The sequence below is a fragment of the Engraulis encrasicolus genome, chromosome 17 (genome assembly GCF_034702125.1).
Source record: "Engraulis encrasicolus isolate BLACKSEA-1 chromosome 17, IST_EnEncr_1.0, whole genome shotgun sequence".
NCBI classification, from domain to species: Eukaryota; Metazoa; Chordata; class Actinopteri; order Clupeiformes; family Engraulidae; genus Engraulis; species Engraulis encrasicolus.
In genome coordinates this window covers 38,253,202-38,272,512 of record NC_085873.1, presented here as the reverse complement: position 1 = coordinate 38,272,512, position 19,311 = coordinate 38,253,202, and the positions used below count along the sequence as shown (strand labels likewise).

The following is a 19,311-nucleotide window of genomic DNA, read 5'->3' as shown; positions in this document are numbered from 1 at the left end:
TATTATATCACATATATATATATATATATATTACAGTATATTTCAATTATAATTAGCTGATTTAATATAATTCCTGGCCTACAACCCCTTTTTATATATATAAAGCCTATTTCTCACACAACTGTTTTCCACTTTCACATTTCACGTCCTGCCCCCGGACTGCGCAAGAACACCTCAGTCACACAAACGCTTAATATAATGCAGAGAACACTGGTGCTAGGTTAGAGAAATTCTGGAGTGTCACTTTAAACACTTGCCCTTTGTCTTAATCTGATTTGTTGCATCATGCCCTGGTGTCTGGATTGCTTTTGCATGAGGCTCCCAACGAACATAATTCTGAAATAAGGGGGTTCAGTTCACTTAATTATATTCAACTTGGTATACAATTTCATGTCATAAACAAAACATACTGGGCAGAAGTCAAACAATATTAAATAATCAAAAGAAAATGATATCACCTTCTCCTACAACAAACATTTATATGGATTTCTATTAAGCAGCAAAGAACACGATATAAAGAACATTATAAACAACACAAGAACATTATAAACAACAATACAAGCAACAATACACAGCTTTTTAAAATTAATATATAATATTAAAAAAATAATTAAAAAAACAACAATATATGACACATACAGGCATATTTTCATTTTTGACAGTGAAACATTTCTGGCATTAGAACAGGGGTGTCAAACATACGGCCCGCGGGCCGCATCCGGCCCGCCAGAGGGTTCCATCCGGCCCGGATGTAAAAAAAAAAATTTTTTTTACCGTTTTTTTTTTTTTTTTCAATTAAATAACCGAAATGTGCAATTACGCCAATCGGGACAAAATCGAGACCTGCATGACATTAACCCAATGGTCCCTCTGTTATACTGTATATATGTAGTAAAGTGCACATCACACTTCTATTATAAATGGTGAATTTGTACTGTAACAGGCATTTGATAAAGATCATATATTATAGACCTCATATATAGAGATAAAATGTTAATACTTCTTATTCGTATTGTATTGGTATTGGTTGTAATTAAATAATAAATATAATTGGATTTGTATTGATTCCTATTAAGCTGAAACTGGAAACGGGACGTTAGAATGCGTGAAAATGCAGGAAATTACATCTAAGAAATACAGACCCCCTGCCAAAATGAACGGTCCCATATTTAATTCATTGACGGTTGGCAATGAATGAATGAAGTCAAGGAAATGTTGCATAGGATTATCAGTATTGCATTGCTTTCTACATATTCAACACATTTAAAACGCGATAGTACTGTACACTAATCCTCTGCTTTACGCTTTTTGCGATGATGTTACTAATGCTGCCCGTTTGAGGTCCACATGGGTTGTATGCGGCCCCCGGACCAAAATGAGTTTGACATCCCTGCATTAGAAAATAGACAAGAATCTGTCACTGAGAAACTAAAATGACCATGCTGTCTTTTAAAAATCCATTCTTTCAGAGACCCTGTACCACACATAGCCTATGGAAATTTTTGTCTGAACGCATCCGTTTGGGCCCTTTGTTTATATAAGAGTTATAGCTATAGTTTTCTAAAATGCACCTGCAGTGTTTCCCATACATTGAGGAAACTATGGCGGCCCGCCATAGTTTAAATTTGGCCGCCATAGTTTACGAAAATGTGAAAAAAAAAAAAAAAATTTTTTTTTTTTTTTAACTTTTTTTTTTTTTTACGATATCCGTTTTTGTTTCAAACGATTTGAATTACGATTTTGAATTTCCTTCGCATTTTCCTCCTGGAGTAGGCCTAAATACATCCTATAGACTCTGTATTGGTTAGATAAGTAGTCCCACAGTAACACAGAATGAGGGGAAAGCATTAGGAAGTGACGTAACGGTAGGGACACATAGGAGGCGAAGCAAGGCGAAGCGAAGAGAGGCGAAATTCAACCGTCATCAGGTCGTCGCGGCGAATCAAATGGAATGGAACAGTATATTGTTGATTTGATTGGGCCGTGGCAGGCGAATTCGCTCCTCATTTGCATAACATTAAACTTTCTTTAATAATTTCGCTTCGCTTCGCTCCTGTTCGCTTGCCTTCGCCTCGCCATCGCTTGCCTTCGCCTCTCTCATAGGAATGAATGGCAAAGTTCGCAAATTCGCGTGTATGTGTCCCTACCGTAAGGGTATTACAGTTGATTCATGTGTGCACACGTGTAACATCGGGTGAGTAACAGAACATGTGCGCAACGATGCGTTATGACACGCCGATATGCGAGGATCTTCTTCCAAATCGCTAGTCGCATGCATCATCGCTAACTGCGTTTACATCGCGTGCTGCGTGTAAGGGAAATGTTAGTTGTTGACATGTATGGAATTCACTTCAATTTGTGCTGTTTCTTGCTTCAGTTGAGGACAAAACGATTGGCCAAACTCACAATAGAAAGCCTTTGCTGTGCTACTGTCCCAGAGAGCTGAAAAAAAAAACCTTCATAGAAGAAGTCACACTTAACAGGGGTGTTAACCAATCCAATGAGTTCTCTCATTGCTCTCTCTCTCTCTCTCTCTCTCTCTCTCTGTCTCTCTCTCTCTCTCTCTCTCTCTCTCTCTCTCTCTCTCTCTCTCTCTCTCATAGTAGCCTACTATTTACCCACAACAAATGGTGAATTTCTGAGCCCCTTTTAATTTGTAGCCTATACCACTGAAGGCATGATAATGCTTCATCATATTTTAGAAATAGGGCCTGTGCCTTTTATATACCAAATGTTTATCATTTTGAAATTGTTTCAGTTGTTTATGACTTGTGTATAACTGAAATTATCTCTGCATACTATCAGTGCTGCATTGCTTTGTAAAGATAGGCTATTCAACACACTTTAAAAACACACTGAAAAGATACGGCCATAGTAGCCTACTGAAAACATTTTGTTCATAATAATGGTGATTAATAAATGGTGGTCTTAAATTTTCATACTGACATCCTTGAATTTGACTTGGTAGATCACGGCAGACCATCAACTTCAAAAGTAGATCTTGGTTAAAAAAAGGTTGTGCACCCCTGCTATAGAGAGAACCACAAGTGCTTGAAAGACAGGGATCAAAAGCCTAGTCAAGTTGTTGTAGTTTACTTGGGTTTGGGAGCAATATAAAAAACCTTCAGAGAAGGGACAGTTGGGATGAGTTTACTAACACTCCCTAGGCTTTGTTTTACAGTTGTAATGAGTTTGGTGACAGACCTTCACTGACACAGCAGAGGAGACATCGGGCTGCATATAGAAATTAATGTGTAATGAATGTGAATATAGACATAAATGTGTAATATGTTGTTCAGCCCTTTTAATGGGCTTTTAATTTGTTTTATTATTGTTTCCCAGACCCCTGCATGAGGGACGAATGAAACTGTGTTGTAAACAGAAATTATTCACTGTACTGCATTTTTTGACAATGACAATGTACTACTATTATACAAGTCATGGGTAAAATCTTATGTAGCCTTATTTCTCAAAATATAAATGGCTGAAATATAGGCCCAGGCCTACAGTTTGTACAGTTTGTCATACTGTAGTCATTGTTTTGCCGTTTTGCATTTACGCTGCAAGAATACCCCCCCCCCCCAAAAAAAAGGCCCGTGTGAGAAGGACCCCCCCCCCCCCCCCCCCCCCCCCGGACAAAATAAACCCGGCTGCCCCCATAGTTTCCAAAATTTCTGTGGGAAACACTGACCTGTCACCAGGGTTATTTTTTGTATCCACATGCCGTGTAAACGGGGTCAAAATATGTAAACAGATAAAAAAGAAACTTTTTAAATATACGCATATTTGGAACAAAGGCCACATAAATGAATAAACATCCAAACTATATAGTGAAATCACCAAACGGAATGTATGTTAGTTGTTCCAGCTGGGCATTGACATCTTTCAGTCTAAACTGGAGATAGCCACACTGTTAAAGGTACACTGTCCAGTAAATGGTCAAAAAAGGTACTGTAACTATGCTGCTCATTGAAACTCGGCTGCCTATTTGCTAAATTTGATCTTTACATGAAAGTTTACTAATTAATAAACTCATATTTTCTAGTATGTTCCAAGTAGAGTCATTTTGCAGCTAAAAATGGCTATTTTGGGAAATTCCCAAAGAAGATCCCCCTTTTCATGTACAAGCGGATTCCAAAAAAGTTGGGACACTTGGTATTTTGTGATTAAAAGCAAAATGCTGTCATTTTCAAAACATTCGTTCCATGTGTAAGATGCACAATGGCACAAGGTCGGCATAGCAACTGTTAAATGGAGGCAAAAGCATTGTTTTGAGGGAAATATGTGGTCATTTAAAATTCGACCCATGCAACAAATCTCAAAAAAGTTGGGACAGGGCCAAAACATGTTGGTATAGTTAGATAATTCTAAAAATAACACAAGGAAGAATATTTTAAAAGGAACTATATTGACTGCCAACATGAATGCACAAATAAAATACCATCACAGAGAGGCTGTGGCACTCAGTAGCGAAGATTTTGAGGGACTAATTACTGATCTATTACACAGAAAGATTGAATTATCAAAATTGCAGGCATATAAGGCCTATTTCCGTAATATAGAGTTCTGTGTAATCATTGCACGAGTTATGAGATCATGACATACTCATCGTCAATAAGCAAACTCTGACACTCCAACAATGACAGCTGTTGAAAAAATGACCATAAACACAACACTTGATTAAAGCACATGATGCAGACATTAAACAGAGTTGCAAGTGGCAAAGCTCATTCTAGATGGACCTAGGAGACATGTGAAACTGTCCTCTGATTACAGAATGGAAAATATTTCATCCTTTTTTTAAATCATGGAGTCATGCACCCTCCAGGTTATGAAGAAAATGAATACTTCAGCTTGTTTTAGTAGTCAGTCTGAAAGACAGCATATATGACGGTAAAGGGGTGCAGAGGTGCCTTGGTTATGGTCTTCTTACTCATGTAGAGCATTAAAATGAATGTTTAATGATATATACAGACTTTAAACAGCATACATAGCTACTAAGGCATTACATTTTGGAGTACCGCCTTTAGATATTGCCCCATAATGGTGGCAGATTTCAATCTCTACTATGTTCCAATGATGTCGTTCCATCATAAGAGTAAACAGGTGACAAAATTGTTCTCTTGCAGTCAGGATATGCCACATATTAAGCATAACAATAAGGGGAACAAGTTGAAGAACACCCATCAGTTGAGCTGCTGAAATCGAGTCTCGCACATCCAAATATCTTTTTTTTTAAAAAATAAAATCATGGCATCAGTTCAAGTATCTAACTGTTAAGTATCTTCCCTTGTGTTATTTGTAGTCTTATCAAACATAAAAAGCATTTTATTGGCCCCGTCTCAACTTTTTTGGGATTTGTTGCAAGGGTGAAATTTCAAATGATCACATAATTACCTCAAAACAACAATTCTGCTGACTTCAACAACTGATATGTTGTCTGTACACAATGCTCTACCTTATTAACATATTGAATGTTTTGAAAATGCCAGCATTTTGATTTTATTCACAAAATACCAAGTGTCCCAACTTTTTTGGAATCCGCTTTGTATGAAAAGTGCAATTTTTCCGGTCATAATGAATACTTAGAATTTGATGGTGGTGGTAAGTATTCATGAAAAAGGTCACATTAGTGAATGGGCAGCATGAATTCTGGAAATAAACAACTAAAAATCTCACACAGTGTCCCTTTAAATCAGAGGTGTAACGCTGCTAAATGTTCCTCTTCTATATAGCCATCTACAGCACCCAGCTGTGAATTTCACCACGTATAGCCATATTTTTTTCTCCAGATCAACTTTTGATTTCAGACATGTCACCAGGTCTGTGGCAGTCATGCGTGACTGGGGTTCATACTGCACCAGTGGCTCCACAATCTCAGTGAGATGCGGCTGCAGTTTAGCCAGGGCATGGGGACGCTCCTGCCTCAAGAGCACTCCTGTCAACGCAAGCTGTTTTTTCAGGGTCCATGGCACAGAGCCCGTGAACATGTGGAGATAGGTGAGTCCAAGAGACCACATGTCGGACATGGAGCTGCAGCGTTGATTCTCCAGGAGGAGTTCTGGAGGCATGTAGAGTTCTGTTCCTGCTGATCGAGGTCCACACATCGATCCCGAGGCTGCAAGACCAAACTCCGCAAGAGAATCCCTCATGTTAGCCAACCCCCAGTCTGTCAGGTAGGCTGTCTTGTTATTCCTTTCTGAAATCTTAATGGGAAGGGAGTATAAGGAAGGGACAGGTTGGTTATACACCACACACTAGGAGGGAAAATTATTGATATGCATTATGCAATATAAGATAAAGAATCATATTTTTCTGCTGGCTGATTTTGTAACCAACCAATATATTTGCTGGCTTTATGTCTTGATGGATGATGTTGTTTCCATGAATGTACTCTACAGCCATTGCAATTTCCAAAGCGACAAACATCCTGTCTTCTTCATTCAACTAAAAAATGATCAAAAAGGTGACAATAGACACTCAGTAACACATCTGCTCAAGCATAGTACCATAATGAACTTAGTGCCATGATTCACAATCTACCTTGATAGAGCACGGTGTGTGTATGATCTGGTGCAAATTAGCACCGTGGATGTACTCAAAGGCAATGAGGAGGTCATCGTCTTTTGTGGAGACTGCTATCATTTTCACAATATGAGGATGGTGGAGACGCCTGAAAAGAAAAGGTACATTAATAGGTATTTGGGAATGCAGTGTTGTGGGTTGTGCATGAAAGATGTATAACTAAGCTCACAGTGGGATGATGAGTTCAAGGCTGTCGGATGGATAGTCTCCAAAAGGAATCTTCTTCACAGCAACAGGTGTGCCCTGATAGCATCCTCGATGTACATTTCCAAAAGAGCCTGCCTCAATGAATTCGTTTATCTGAATGGCATCCTCATCAACGAAAGGGATTTTACTTCTTAAACCTATGGGAACACACACACACGCACGCATGTACGTGTACACACATACGCACACATGCATGCACGTACACACGCACGCACGCGCGCACACACAAACACACACACACACACACACACACACACACAGAAGATTCAGCAATTTTCCAGCAACACTGCTAATCAGGGACGGGTTTGAAAGCTTGCACACACATACACCCACAGACACACCTACACACATATCTTCACACACTCAAGCAACCCCCCCAACTCTTTCTCTAATCATCACTCTTTCACTCTATCCTCGCAAGCTCTTTTTACACACACACACACACGCACGCACGCACGCACGCACGCACGCACGCACGCACGCACGCACGCACACACACACACACACACACACACACACACACACACACACACACACACACACACACACACACAATTCAATTTCTATCATCCACAAAGATAATTGTAGAATGTGTGTTCACAATGTGTGATATGTGTATTCAAATACAGTTAAAATAGAGAAAAATGCACCTTTTGTCTTGGCTCCTGGTAAGGAAGGCAGTTTAAGAGCAGATGATTCATATTCGCTTTTCAAATCATGAGAAACAAATCTAGAGTCTCTCACTGTAGGTGACAAAAAGTTATGAATGTTGAATTATGCATGCAGACAATACATACAGCCAATAAACATGCTAAACCTTGAAGAGATCAATTATTTCTCTATCAAATACAAAACTGTCCCAAATAAAACATACTTTTGGGAGGCTCATTCTTGCTCTGTGCTTGTTTCCATGGAGTTTCATAAAGAGTGCTACTGTTTCCTGTTACGATTTTCTCTGTCAAATGGACACACACACACACACACACACACACACACACACACACACACACACACGCGCGCGCGCGCACACAGGATTGATGAAGTCAATTTCTAAACATCCACAAAGCAATCCAAAGCAACGTGTCATTTATTTAACAAGAATGTGCTAATTGTAGGCCTACATGTATTTACAATGTGTGATAATTGTATGTGTGTTCAAAAAAGCAAAAGTAGAGGAAAATACACCTTTTGGCTTGGCTCCTGATAAGGAAGGGAATACAGGAGGTATAAGAGCAGATGATTGATATTCGCTTTTCAAATCATGAGTAAGAAATTCAGAGTCTCTCACTGCAGGTGACAAAAAGTTATGAAAATTGAATTATGCATACAGTCAATACATGCAGCCAAAACAAAGGACTTTTAAAATCAATTTCTTAACATTCACAAAGTAATCCAAAGCAATGGCATTTACTTAAAAGAATGTGGTAATTGTATTGTAATGTAATGTAATAACAGGCAGGTCATCAGGTGGAAAAAATAGGCCTTTCGTCCTACCAAACTTTTCTCTGTGGATTACTGACCAGAAGTTTCCTGGTGAACCAGAAGCTATGTGTTGACGCCCAGGGGGCTGGGCTACACAAACCTTCTGGTGCACCTGGTGATTCGCTCTCCTCCTCCGTTTACGAAATAAACGGGGCAGCTCGACGAATCAGGATCGTAGGGAGGGATTTCAGTGGGTATGACGTTTATCGAACGCAACACCCTCCCCCAGGGTAGTTTGGCTGTGCCCGCCCCCTCCCTGAATCACAACAGTAATGGCGGCGTGCGAGGAGTTATCATGCGTCGGGATGGAAGCAGCAATTTCAGCGGTGTTATCCAAAATACCTCAAGTTGATTTTCTAAAGGACGTTGTTCTGTTTTGGTTTCCGACCTGGCGGCATTTACGTGACGACACGTCCTACGTCACAAAGCTTCAACGTGAGTGGTCGAAGTGTCATGTTATTCATATGAGGTTGCTCCAACCGCGTGCAAGCATCTTTTGACTAAACCCCGCCTGCGGAGATGCGTGAAAGGGCAGTGTGCCAGTAGCCTGTTACTTACAGGCTACTGGTTCACCAGGAAAGACCAGAAGGCCTATTGGAAGAAATTAAAACATGGGGCCACCTCCATTTTTGCCCAGAATTCAATGTGGCCGCCATTTTCCAAAATGACTTGTTTTCATGCATTATTACATTGTACTGTAAGGTGATATTCATGAAAGATTAATTATTTTCAGCACTGTTCTGTCCTATTTCCTTACGTACATGTTTACAAAGGTTGACTGAACTAAGAAAAATTTAAAGTAAGTTGACCACCTTGTAATATCCAAAGGAAAGGATAATACACATGCACATGCAGTATATCCACATCTTTCTGTTGCCAACCTTTGTACTCATGTCTGTAGATAGGAGATAGGACAGAATCGAACTGAAAATGGGTTATCTTTATGGATAATTATGGCCTTACAGTATTGACAAAAATGTATGAAAATCTGCCATTTTGAAAAACAGAGGACATATTGAATTTTGGCGCACATTTGAGATGGCCCCAAGTTTTAATCTTTTTCAACAGGCCTTCCGGTCTGTTATCCACGGTGAAAACTCATCCCAGGACAATTAGCTCTAATTTTCCCAGCCATAGACTATCTATGTGCATTTCAATCATTATTTTCAGCACTCTCCTTTGGATATTGCAAGGAGGCCGACTTTCTTTTCTTTTCTTTTTTTAGTTAAGTCAACCTTTGTAAACATGTATGTAAGGAAATAGGACAGAATAGTGATTAAAATAGTTAATCTTTCATGAATCACCTTATAGTACAATGTAATAATGCATGAAAACAAGTCTTTTTGGAAAATGTCGGATAATATTGAATTATGGGCAGAAATCGAGGTGGCCTCATGTTTTAATTTCTTCCAATAGGCCTTCTGGTCAGTAATCCACGGAGAAAAGTTTGATAGGATGAAAGGCCTAATTTCCCCACCTGATAACCTGCCTATAATGTATTGTATATTACAGTGTTCACAAATACAATAAAACTGTGAAGAGAAAATTACACCTTTAGACATGCCTCCTGGTGAAGAAGGGGGTATTGCAGCAGAAGATTGATATTTGTTTTTCAATTCACGAGAAACAAATCCAGAGTCTCTCACTGCAGGTCACATAAGTTATGAAAGTTGCATTATACAATCAATTAATACAGCCAATAAGCAAGATGAACTATGAAGAAATTAATTGATCATATACAATTTTCTCTATCAAATGAAACAAAACTGTTACAAACAAAACTTACTTTTGGGAGGTGCATTCTTGCTCTTTGCTTGTTTCCGTGGGGTTTCATAAAGAGAGCCACTGTTTCCTGCCACCATATCTTCTATCTTCTCCAGCAGCTCTGTCACCTGGCCACCATCACTCTTCATATTGTCTACAACATGATACCTGTTCCCACATTTCTGAACAACCCACTGCAGACCCTCTCCTCCACTCTCAATGTACGTTTCAATGCTTGTGCTTCCCAGCCAGTCCCCAAATGTGAACAACAATATAGTGTGACTCCAGACACTGTCGCCCAGAAGCTCCAGGTGTTCCTGCACTGCTCTTCTACATGTGTCTGTGACGGGCACATCCACCCTAATGACCAGGAGAAGGGCATGGGGTCCTGGATGACACATTGAGACACTGAGGGCAATCTGTTCTTTATGATGTTCAGGAGTGTTCTCTAGAGTGGAGTTAGCCCACCATCCTGGTGCCTCCACTACAGTCAGGCGTCTGCCTGCTGTTTCTCCTTCTCGCTTCAAATACTCAGCGGTTCCTTCTGAAGTTTCCAACTCCTGTCTGCTCAGAATGGTGTTTCCTGATGAACTCTTCCCAGCATACCTGTATCCCAGAAGTAAAATCCTCATGTCTGAGATGTGTGTAACACCACCTGGACATAATAATCAGGTCATTATTTTAGCCATTCATTTGTTGATTCACAACTGCATCTCTCTACTCACTCGAAAACTACACTAAGGTCTTGTGTGGTTCCATGCCTGTATCATTATCAGGGTTTCCAGTTCTATTTTTTAACACTGAAGTGTAGCTTTATCATTTACATTAACACTGTGACAAAATGACTGTATGCTTGTGTTTCTGCATGTCAAATTGTATCTCTGCATGGTTTTGTGTTTAGTGGCTGCTCTATCTACTTGTGCTTTGAAGAGACATGGACTGAACAATATTTTTTTTGTATGCCTAAATCATGAAATCACACAACATTACAAACATCCAATGCAACTTACAAAGAGGAGAAATACAGAGTGTGATACTGAATACAGAGAACAGCAGTATAAAAGCAAAACTAAGTGTGCCAATATACAAATTATGGGGATCGTGTCAAATGCAGCAGATCAAAGAGTATTACTGAGGATTGACAGGGATGGGGAACCTTTGTATTGAGGGCTGTTTACACTGCTTGAAGTGGAAAAAAGAGGTGCAAGAACCCTAATCGACCCGAAATACCATACAAAAAGAAGTGCAGGAACCCTGATTTTCCGACAGTTTCATCAGTACCAAATCAGTACAAGACACTTTTTTGTAGGCCTATTGCCTGCACACATTTTGAACTTATAAAATGTGGCGCATTAGATAACCTCTGCCGGAACACTGATGATGAAAATGATGAGGATCAGGAACTGGGTTCCCCTGAGCTCCCCCTTACTTCAAACACTGACCGCTTACAGCCCTTGAAGCCGTCTTATCCGGCCCCTGATATTATTTTAAAATATGCAGTTTCACATGAAATTCAACAGCAGTAGTATCTCACCTGTTGATGATCTGAGAGTTTCTCTCTGTTTCTGCAACTCCATCTTCCTTTCCTCTGCTCTTCTGTTCTCTTCATTCTTTTTCTCCAACTGCTTCTTTGTATGAACTGGAGCTATGTGATAGAGATGGCCGTTGCGTCCTGCCATCATCTCTTCTATCTTCTCTAGCAGCTCGGTCACCTGGCCACCATCACGCTTTTTATTGTCTAAAACATGGTACCTGTTGTTACATATCTTTGTAACCCACTGCAGAGCTTCTCCTCCACTCTCAATGTGCTGCTCAATACTTGTGTCTCCCAGCCAGTCCCCACAGGTGAACAGCAATATAGTGTGATTCCAGACTCTTGTTCCCAGAAGCTCCATGTGTTCCTGCACTGATCTTCTGTGTGTCTCATTGAATGGTGTATCCACTCTAATGACCAGGAGTATGGCATGTGGTGTAGGAGGACAGAGAGAAACACTGAGGACAATCTCTCGTTTATCATGTTCAGGAGATATTGCTGCAGGGTAATTCTTCCACCATCCTGGTGCCTCCACTACAGTGATCCATCTGCCTGCTGTTTCCCCTTCTCTCTTCAGACACTCAGCTGTTCTTTCTGAAGTATAAAACTCCTTTCTGCCCAGAATGGTGTTTCCAGACGAACTTTTCCCAGCATTTCTGTTTCCAAGCAATATCATCCTCGTGTCTGAGATCGGGGCAACACCACCTGGAACTGATAAGTTAATTCTTTGAGATGTTCATGGGTTATTAACCCATTTACGCCTAAGGCACCTGCGAAAAACGGTGCTGAATGCCTTAGCCCTTTTTAAGAAAAGCTGCCTTCAGCCTATAAAAACCTAAATATCTCAGCTTCTGGAGCACATAAAAATATGCACTAAGCTGCATTTAAACTCTAAGACCCTCATATTTCATTAGAATGTGTTCATTCATCTCAAACAGACAGAGATATTTAATGAAGTTGTCTCAAATCCCATGAGCCTGAATGTTGCGTAATGCAGCTCCAGGTGCCAGGGTCAATGTTAAGCAACGCAACATCAGGCACCAGTTAATTGTTAAATCAGAGTATTTGGGACATCATCAGCAATTTTAGTAAACTATGACATGAGGGACGGGGGGTTGGTACTTTTGCTTTGCTTTTGTTTTGTGACTTCCATAACAGCAGCCTAATCCATGTGCCCAGTAAATAATATGCTACATTCCACATGGGTTGTTTGATAGGCTTTGCAATATCTGGTTCTAAATTTCTATACAATACTGCTGTAAGTCATATTTTGACATGGCAAAAATTTTCTTGGTCATACCAGATATGTAGCCTATCTTCTACCATTGTTATATTATGAATGTTAATCTGAAAACTTATGCTAAACAGCATAATAAGGGAAATAATGAAAACGTTAAAAAATGACTCCATGTAATGCCTTATATTACTGCATTACATCAATACAGGAAATGCATTACAGTATAATGCAGTATATTTTTGTTTGAAGGGTGTGAAGATTTGTGTGAGGGGTTGGCCTTAGTAGCTACACTCTAGTCTCCTTGGGTGCCACTAATTAAGCAAATTAAGCAATACCTTGAACATTTATGGGCTGCATTATGTTAAGTGTTTGTGTGTTCATGTCAGTGTTAATTTCGTCAACTATGACTATGGCTAAAATATTTTGTCAATGCCCTTTTTTTATTTTCGTCATTTAGACTATACTAAGACTGAATTGGGAAAGCAGTGACTAAAATATGACTAAGACTAAAATTGATTTTTGTCATTGTGACTAATGTAACAGGGTTAATTGATGTGCGTCACGGCAATTCCCATGGGGCCGTTGCGGATTGGTTGAGCGGGCTTTCACTCCGCTATTTCTAAGCAGGTAAGGGTACGTGGTGCCCCCTTTTCCTCTTCCGGGTGCCTGTGTTGTGAGGGCGTGAGGCCCGAGATGGCTGTTGTGCATTTGTGACTGTGAATGATTGGACTGACGTTGGTGATTGACTTGTGAAATGGTGCGTGACTGATCAGATGGATGTCCCCAAACTCCAATCCCCGCTTAGTAGTTGTGGCTTTCCCCGCCCTGGGTTAGTTATTCACCTCACCTGACAGGTGAGGAAGGCTGCTGTTTTGTCTACCGGCGCAAGCGCGCCTCTGAAGTGTCCGCAGTGAAGTGCTGCGCATGTCTGTTGCCGTGCCGAACGGACAAGCCAAGTCCAGCGCGCGTTTGGAAGCGCGCCTGCGGCTACCGTCCCTGCATAGCGCGCAGGTCCCTTTCTGTCGCACCTGTGGTGCGCTGACGAGTCTCCGTGCCCCACCCCCTTGCCTTGCAGGCATATTTTTGCATTTTCCAATCCTTCTATTAACGTTGTGTGCCGTGTTTGACTAATTGCATGGTTTGTTATATTTTATTTCTTTCCCTGTTTGAAGTGCCCAAACTGCATGGTTTGTTTTCATTTCGCCCTGTCTGTAGTGTCGGAAGCTGCATGACTTTGTAATTATTATCATTGGAAATTGCATGTATGTATATCCTTCTGCGTGGTGCTAGGGAATGGACACCTTTGATTATGAGATGTTGTAAAATGCTTTTAAAAAGAATGATCTGAAAGACAATTTGAATACAGAAAATAAATCATAATTGTGGAACTCACGTCTCTGTCTTATGGTGCACGAACCTGTGATGCCTGAGTTGTATCAGTAAATATATCTATGGGTTTACACTCTTTTACGGCCTAACCCTCCGTATGGCGTAGTCTGTGTTATAGTTGACCATGGTGGAAAAGAGAGAATTTATCTCGCCATGCTACACTAAGACTAAGACTAATTTTTAAAAAGCTGACGAAATTAACACTGGTGTTGGATAAAATGGAGAAAAAGAGAACCAGTGTGTGAAGAAGTTTTGTTCTGTACAGTGTGATATATGTTAAAAAGAGAAGCAGTGTGCGGAGAAGGTTTATTCTGTACAGTCAATGATATATGTTAAAAAAGAGAAGCAGTGCATGGAGAAGTTCTATTATGTACGATGTTGACTAAAATTACTAAAAATTGACTAAGACTAAAATTGATTGTCATTTAGACTAAGACTAAGACTAAATTGGGAAGGCAATGACTAAAATATGACCAACACTAAAATTGATTTTCGTCATTGTGACTAAGACTACGGCTAAATTTTAAAAAGCTGACAAAATTAACACTGGTTCATGTGTGCAGAGAGACAGCCGATTGTAGCCTCTTAGCGCAAACTGTTCCACCAGTGAAACGCTGAAATAGACACTGAAAAAAATGAACTACTATAATACTACACCACTATGACGGTGCACAGGGCCAGCAGTAATACATGATGACTTGGTCATTGCCATTCTGGTAACAGCTAACTTACAACAGGGGCCGTGTCTCAGTGGGTTGAACCATTTCCATAAGGAAATTAATGAATCCACATTCAACATCAGTATGTAATGTCTCACCTGATGATGATCTCAACATTTCTCTTTGTTTCTGCGCCTTCATCTTCTTCTCCATTGCTCTTATTTCTTCTTCATTCTTTTTCTCCAAAAGTTTATTCAATTCATTTTCATCAATGTAAAAATGATCACCAATGTTTCCTGCCACCATCTCTTCTATCTTCTCCAGCAGCTCCGTCACCTGACCTCCATCACTCTTCTTATTGTCTATGACATGGTACCTGTTCGCACATTTGTCTACCACCCACTGCAGAGCCTCTCCTTCACTCTCAATGTGCTGCTCAATGCTTGTATTCCCCAAATGATCTCCTCTAGTGAACATCACTATAGTGTGACTCCAGACTCTCTCACCTAGATGCTCTAAGTGTTCCTGCACTGCTTTTCTGAATGACTCTGTGAAAGACACATCCACTCTAATAATTAGGACTAGAGCATGGGGCCCTGGATGACAAAGAGAAACGCTGAGAACAACTTCTCGTTTATCACGTTCAGGAGTGTTCACTAAAGTGTAATTCTGCCACCATCCAGGTGCCTCCACTACAGTGATGTGTCTGTCAGCTGTCTCTCCTTCTCTCTTCACACTCTCAGCTGTTCTTCCTGAAGTATCAAACTCCTCTTTGCCCAGGATGGTGTTTCCTGATGAACTCTTCCCAGCATCTCTGTATCCCAGAAGTACAATCCTCATGTCTGAGATGTGTGCAACACCACCTGGACACAGTGATCAGTGTTATCGTTGAGACTTTGAAGCTTTGATGTAAACCTTTTTTTCCAGTAACCCCTACTGAAAAAAATTGAATGTCATCTTATGGATTTAAGTAACCGTTTTATGTAATATAATATTATTAGATTGCACACAAACGTTTCAGATTATGTTTGGGATGATTCAATAGTGTAGTTCTGTCAATTAATTCACATCATTTCAATACAGTTCTGTTGAACATGTCTCAACCACATTTGAAAGCAATAAATATCTCACCTGCAGATGATCGAACGGTCTCGCTCTGTTTCTTAACCTTCATCTTCCTCTCCTCTGCTCTTCTTTCTTCCTCTTTCTTTTTCTCAAACCTCTTCTTTATCTTACATGCATCAACAATACAGTGATGGCCCCTTTTTTCTGCCACCATCTCTTCTATCTTCTCAAGCAGCTCTGTCACCTGGTCACCTCCACTCTTCCTATTATCCAAAACATGGTGCCTTTTCTCACATTTCTCAGTAATCCACTGCAGGGCCTCTCCTCCACTCTCAATATGCTGCTCAGTGTTTGTGTCTCCCAGCCAGTCCCCGCTGGAAAACAGCACTATAGTGTGATTCCAGATTCTATCACCCAAAAGCTCCAGGTGTTCCTGCACTGATTTTCTGTGTGTCTCATTGAATGGTGTATCCACCCTAATGACCAGGAGTATGGCATGTGGTCCTGGTTGACACAGAGTCGCACTGAGGACAATCTCTTGTTTATCACGTTCAGTAGTGTAGTCTATGGTGTAGTCCTCACACCATCCAGGTGCCTCCACTACAGTGATGTGTCTGCCTGCTGTTTCTCCTTCTCTCTTCACACACTCAGCTGTTCTTCCTGAAGTATCAAAGTCCTTTTTGCCCAGGATGGTGTTTCCTGATGAACTCCTCCCGGCATTTCTGTATCCCAGAAGTAAAATCCTCATGTCTGAGATGTGTGCAACACGACCTGGACACAATAATCAATGTTATCTTTGAAGTGTTGATGTACACCTTTTCAAATAACACACTGAAAAAATTAGATGGTCAGTCATCTCATGGATTTAAGTAACCCTCTTGGGTGTATTTAACACATTTACGTCAAGTCGTTTAACCGAGTTGTATAGTTTTAAAACTACATAATATGATTAGATTGAACGTTTCAGATTATGTTGGGAATTAAAGGGGTATGCCATATTTTGGGGCTTAATACAGTTAAAATCGTTGGCTGGGGTTTATGTAAGGGTTAACGTTCGGCGAGAAGGTCGCTACCGTGGAATAGCAGCACGACAGAGAGAATCTTAGTCTTGTTCTCGCTGAAGTACTGCTATTCCACAAAGCGACCGACTCGCCGAAAGTTAACCCGCTTATTATATGGATATACTTAAATGATTCACACATGGCGGGGACATTTCTTTAGGCCTATTTAATGTTAAGTCTATTATAGTTTTTAATGTCAAAAGATTGTTGCTGCGCAAAACAAAACAGTGCCGTTGTGGAACACCGCTAGGCAACAGCTAGGTAGCCAGGACAACAGGTGTTGTCTATCACAGCAGCTGATTAGAGTCTTGTTGAAAAGTTGCTTTAGCAGTGAAAAGTCTTGTTGCCATTGACAGCGGTCTGTTATAGACCAACCCGTCCGTTATCGAAAAATAACAGACGTGAGAACGTTGGGGAGCCCCGTTGAAATGAATGGAGCATTCGACCGATGACGTCACACCATATAATAAAAAGGTGGTAAAGTGTCTTATTTTTCATGTTAAGCATTGTCTTGCTTTAAGAAAAGTTAAAAGAGGGAGCATGTCGCTAAGCTAGTGAAAGTCAGTGCATCCGTATAGCATGTAACAATACATTCAGGCAGCAGGGCTTAATGTTCAATTCTGATTTTATTTGAGGCCTTTCACATTTCCAACTAGAAGCACTCAGAGAGCACAAGGAAGCTGCTTGATAGAACATTTGACTATGTAACACCCTAAGTCTTTCTGCCTTCTTTTTGTGGAGTCCCCGCAATTCCATTTCTGGTCACTAGGGGCATCTAGATATATACTGCCGTGCAAAACAAGAACGCAGTAACTCAAAATGGTCGAAAAAAAATTTATATCGGAAATGGGTTTTAAACTACCTCATTTGTCTTGTGTCAAAAAATGGTGGTCCAACACCGTCCCGTTTTGGAGAAAACTCATTTTGAAAGTGCAAAAATGACCCAAAAAAAGTTAAACAAAAACGCAGTAAGTCGGCGAGTTACTGCTGCATGTTCCAATGGGACTGGTTTGGGAGTAGACAGTAATACAAGCTAAGAACGCAGTAACTCCTGCAGTAACTCCATTTTGTGGCAGTAATACCAGCCAAGAACGCAGTAACTCTGTTTTTTGTGGCAAAAAGACACATAAATGTTGTTTTTTTGGGGGGGGGGTTTGTGTGCATTAAATTTCTATCCTAAACAAGCATTACCAGGAAGTGTCACCACCAATTTACCGACAACACAGTTGTCACGCCATATGGGAAACTTTGAAGCCTTTTTTCTCAGTTTGCCGTTTTCAGAGTTACTGCGTTCTTAGATTGTAGGGCAGTATAGGCCAGCAATGGTGAAGAATCTTTTAAAAAGTCCTGGTTCCAGTTTGTGATCCGGATCACCACCAGAATTGAATCACTTGTTCCTTGGGGCATTACTGACACCTTCACAAAGTTTCGTCTAAATCCATTGATTTGTTTTTGAGTTATGCTGCTGACAAACAAACAGACAGACAAATATACAGACGGAAAAACAGACAGACGGACAAACCAACGCGACCGAAAACATTACCTCCTTGGCAGAGGTAACTAAGTGGGTCTCTTATGTGATATGATTTCGAAGGAGTCGTTAGAGGAGTCAATGATGTCACATGCAACAAACATGGTCAATGTTTATGGAATTTAAACAATAATGTTAGTCAGGTTTTCCTTGGTGGTGTTTTGTTAACAATATACATAACGTTAAGCATTAATAAAGTTGTAAATTTACTTCCGTGTTAATTTTGCTCACTTGATAATGAGTAGGTCAGATGAATGTGACCTGACCATTCAGACTGAAGTTGCATTGGGTCACTTCCAGTGTGAATGAGGTATAATACTGTAAAAAAAATAAATGTGGGCCACTTAGGAGAAGAAAACCTGCTTAGAAGACGCTTAATGGTATTGAGGCCTGAGGTGTGTCAAGAACTTAAATTACTTGCTCAAGTCACATTGAATCAACACAAAATGCACATGTGTTATCAAATATGAAATACAATGTCTACATTTAACTCAATTGTTTAAGTGCATGGGTGTTTCAGGGACACATTTTGAGTTAGGAGAAACAGGGAGTCAGTGAAGCAGTGAATGTCTCACCTGCTGATAATCTGGAAGTCTCTCTGGGTTTAGTCCCCTCCATCTTCCTCTTTTTTGGTTGTACTTCCTCCCTCATCTTATTCAGGGGTCCATCCATCCTGAAAGCAGATATGAATAAAGTCAATTACTGTGCAACCAAAATTATAACCCTTACGCCACACATGGGTGAGCTGCTAACACTGGGCCTGCTTTAAGTACTGTACAATGCTGGATAATGCAACC

At 40.4% G+C, this 19,311-nt stretch overlaps 1 protein-coding gene across 1 annotated transcript; it reads right to left on the bottom strand.

Moving 5' to 3' along the window:
• Nucleotides 1-3,890: 3,890 nt before the first annotated feature.
• Nucleotides 3,891-19,186, bottom strand: LOC134467042 (GTPase IMAP family member 8-like). Its single transcript, XM_063220966.1, has 7 exons — nt 19,090-19,186; nt 15,989-16,693; nt 15,016-15,720; nt 11,573-12,277; nt 10,061-10,426; nt 5,813-6,199; nt 3,891-3,895 (listed from the first exon to the last, which is right to left on the bottom strand). Exons 1-7 carry the CDS (start codon nt 19,184-19,186, stop codon nt 3,891-3,893), a joined length of 2,970 nt encoding a protein of 989 aa, XP_063077036.1.
• Between the last annotated feature and the right edge of the window lie 125 nt (nt 19,187-19,311).